Raw genomic sequence first — 3,965 nt, 5'->3', positions numbered from 1 at the left:
TATGTTTGGACATTATGTCTGGTGTTAGGAAAAGAAAAAGGGAAATTAGAAAAGCTTTTGCTTTTCTTTGAGTTAAGTGATGGATAAAAAATGCGTTCTTTCTTCAGAAAAATGAGGCAAGTAGGATTGCTACGATGGTTGTGATTGTGCAAATTATTATGTTGGTGTGTTAGTGACGTGTAGATTTGATGCAGGGGCAGTGGCCAATTACAATTTTGGTTAGTGGCTTCTAGACGTTGAAAAAGGTGTTGAAAGGGAAGAAGGTAGGAATGGATGGATAGGGATGAACAGTGAAGAGAAAAGATCAACGATAGGGGATGAAGGATCAATGATTGTGTGTGGATGAGTGTGTAGTGGAAGAAGTAGTAGAAGAAGAAGAAGTAGTTTGAGTTGAGTTCGCGGAAGCACCCTCACCCTGTGTCAGTGTCTGCTGTTACTATTGAGTATTGAGTAAAGAGTAAAGAATGAAGAGGAACATGGTCAAAAAATATCAGAACACCAACCCCTCTTACCTTTCTTCCCATTCCAACTCCCACATCGCTAACCCACCAACCCCTCCATTTCCATGACTCCTCTCAGCCCCTTCATCTTCTTCTTCTTCTTCCTTTCTCTTCCGTTCTCCTCCTTATCCGCCACCTGTCCCCTGAACTTCACCGTCCTCGGCAAGACCAAGCCCTCCTCCTTCGACTCCTCCCGGTGCCAGGTCATCAGCCAGGCCCTCCGCCTCGTCCAGTCGGAGTACCTCCGGCGCAGCGGCTTCTTCCTGGCTCCCTCCAACGCCTCCGACTCCTGCTGGCAAAGCTTCCAGTCCTACGTTAACCACTTCGACCCCACCTACAACATTCGCTCCTCCTGCGGCTACCAAACCTCGTGGATCTCCCAAGGCTGCATCAACGTCACCACCAGACAAGAGTTTGAAGCCCTGGTTCCCCAAACCGCGCTTCAGACCTTGGTAAAAAACTGCAACCAATCGCTCGAGAATAACGCCCCCTGCGCCCTCTGCACCTCCTCCTTCTCCGGTATCCCACACTTGGGACGCTCCGTCGGCAACCTCACCAGCTGCACTGACTACTCTTCTATCTACGCCGCCGCCTTTGCCAATTCCCTCGGCCCCTCCGACACCGGCACCCGCAAGTGCTTGTTCGCCCTCGAATTTCCCTCCGCCGGCTCCTCCGCCTCCAAAAGAAGAAAGCTTCTTTTTGGGCTTGTTTCTGTTGTCTGTGTCTTGGTCTTCTGCCTGCTGGCTCTCGGCTTTTGGGCTTATCGCAAGTTTGAAAAGAAGGCGGCTCGGGATAGGGATGTTCGTGTTGCGGAAACCGTTTTGGTTTCTGGGTTGGACTCCATGGACCAGAGCACCACTTTGATCAGGTTCACTTTCGATGATATTAAGAAAGCTACTAAGAATTTCTCCCGGGATAACATAGTTGGAAGAGGGGGTTACGGGAATGTGTACAAAGGGTTGCTTCCTGATGGGAGTGAGGTTGCGTTTAAGAGGTTCAAGAATTGTTCGGCTGCTGGTGATGCCAGCTTTACTCATGAGGTTGAGGTTATTGCTAGCGTGAGGCATGTTAACCTTGTTGCCCTGCGAGGTTATTGTTCTGTGACCACTCGTTTAGAGGGTTACCAGAGGATCATTGTGTGTGATATGGTGAAAAACGGGAGTCTCCACGACCATTTGTTTGGTTCCAATGGGGTGAAACTGAGTTGGCCAATTCGTCAGCAGATTGCTCTAGGCACCGCTAGAGGGCTGGCTTATTTGCATTATGGGGCTCAGCCTGCAATCATTCATAGGGATATTAAAGCAAGTAATATACTTTTGGATGATAAATTTGAAGCCAAGGTTGCAGATTTTGGACTGGCGAAGTTCAACCCTGAGGGAATGACGCATATGAGCACTAGGGTGGCTGGAACCATGGGGTATGTTGCTCCGGAATATGCTTTGTATGGACAGTTGACAGAGAGAAGTGATGTGTTCAGTTATGGCGTTGTGCTTCTTGAGCTTTTGAGTGGGAGGAAAGCGCTTCAGATGAACAATGATGGTCAACCATCTGCTTTAACCGATTGGGCATGGTCATTGGTTAGAACAGGAAAGGCTTTGGATGTAATTGAAGATGGCATGCCACAACCTGGTTCACCGCAAGTTCTTGAGAAGTATGTGTTAATTGCTGTGCTTTGTTCTCATCCACAGTTGTATGCTAGGCCAACAATGGATCAGGTTGTTAAAATGATGGAAACTGATGAATCAGTGCCCTCAATACCTGAACGCCCAATCCCTTTTGTTGCTGGGAGGCTCGATATCGATAGGTCTGTGAGCAGTAGTGGCTCTGGTCAGCTCTCTAGTCCAACGGGTTATCAAGCATATACTCTTGAAAGTGATAGCCAGGTAACTAATTCTAGGGAAGAAAGAAGCTCCAGCTCCAGGGTTTTGTGTACAGATTGAGATTTTCAGTATCAGGATAAATTGTTTGTAGATTTAGATTATACAATACTGTTTTGTTTTGTTTTGTTTCTTCAAGTGGTTTCTGTTACAAAGCCAAATTGGATATGTACAAATTTTGGTTCTTGCTAGAGTTTGCATAATGGGATCAGAGGAGTATGATGAAGTGAGTCAGTGTTGTATCAGAAGCAACTTCCAATTCATTTTAAGAATCTTCAAGTGCCAGAAGTAGAGGAGTATTATTACCATTTGTTTTTGTCAACTCAGTGGGAAAGTTGATGTAAGAGTGAAACAATCCCAAAAAGAGAAGCTGGCACAAATGTCTCTCAAAAGCTAAGTGCACATGTTCCCTCTATTTGTGGGTTAATCAGGCTGCTTATATCTAGGAACATGCCAAAAAGGTTTGACTTTTATTTTCAGATATAATATTATTATGCTACCGGGCCTGAACTTCTTCAATCATTAGTGTAATGGAGTTAGCAATTATTAGTGTCAGAGAAATGTGCAGATAGCTTAGGTTTGCAACACACAACTCATGCAGTCTATGTTTTTCTTTGGCAGATGAACACAATAAATGATAACTAATCTTTGAGATTTTATTGGTTGTGGTGTATTATTCTCTTTTTTCTTATTTATTTGATGGGGTGGTGCATTATTCTGGAATAGTTGACAATACCAAAACATCTAATTTTGTGGCCGAATTTGTTGAAATATAAGAAAATGAAGAGCATCATGTTTTTGTTAAAGTAATGGCCTAATGGAGAATTTTTTTGTTTCTTCAAATGACATCTTCACTGTTTTTTTCTCTTGGGTCGCGGGAGAGGCTGCTGAGGGAATTGAGATCTGGTGATCTTGGGATGCAGTGATTTGAAGCAGAAGGGATACTTTGACCTTTAAAACTTAAGCACCTCTCTCAAAGTAAAGGAATCAAGTACCATTAAATGAACCTCATTCAAGTTATTTAAGTATATAGCTTTTGAATTTATATAAGAATTTTGTTAAATATAAATGCAAAATACACATCATCCTAGAGAATAATACAAAATAGCTTTTAAAACTTATACATGGAGGTTTGAACATTTGCGTTGTGCAGAGATCCTGAATCTTGTGTCATAAATCTTTTACCACAACCATATTCACTTGTTCCTTCTAATGACAGTGCTGTAAAAAATGGTTTGATTTTAATAATTACTTGTTTCTTTGTTTTCATTTTTGTCATAAACTTTGTTTTCCATTTTACGTAAAATTGTTGTTTTATTGGTTACTGATAGGGGAGGTATTTGATAGAATCTCTTTTCCAAATATTGCTGCTAGTTCCTTGATACTATTTGATTAGACCAGTGAGTTAAATGGAAAAATAAACACACAAAATATTTTTTTTAATTTATTTCTTTTTTCTCTTTATTTCCATTGACAATGGCAACAAATCTCATTTTTAATTATGCTTTGCCTGCTTCTAGATATGAACATTCTTGGAGTTTTCTCTGAGTCCAAAACTCCATCTTATATAGAAGTTGCGGAAGTTTCA

The 3,965-nt window shown here is 42.1% G+C and overlaps 1 protein-coding gene across 1 annotated transcript; it reads left to right on the top strand.

Annotated features, from left to right (window-relative positions):
• The first annotated feature begins 293 nt into the window (after positions 1 to 293).
• On the top strand, positions 294 to 3,038 carry LOC114191944 (probable LRR receptor-like serine/threonine-protein kinase RKF3). The gene has a single exon (XM_028081410.1). It carries the CDS (start codon positions 566 to 568, stop codon positions 2,438 to 2,440), a length of 1,875 nt encoding a protein of 624 aa, XP_027937211.1. The 5' UTR covers positions 294 to 565; the 3' UTR covers positions 2,441 to 3,038.
• The last annotated feature ends 927 nt before the right edge of the window (positions 3,039 to 3,965 follow it).

This window comes from Vigna unguiculata, chromosome 7 (genome assembly GCF_004118075.2).
Source record: "Vigna unguiculata cultivar IT97K-499-35 chromosome 7, ASM411807v1, whole genome shotgun sequence".
Lineage (NCBI taxonomy): Eukaryota > Viridiplantae > Streptophyta > Magnoliopsida > Fabales > Fabaceae > Vigna > Vigna unguiculata.
Note: the sequence above shows the minus strand (reverse complement) of the source record. Positions and strands in the feature narration are given on the sequence as shown.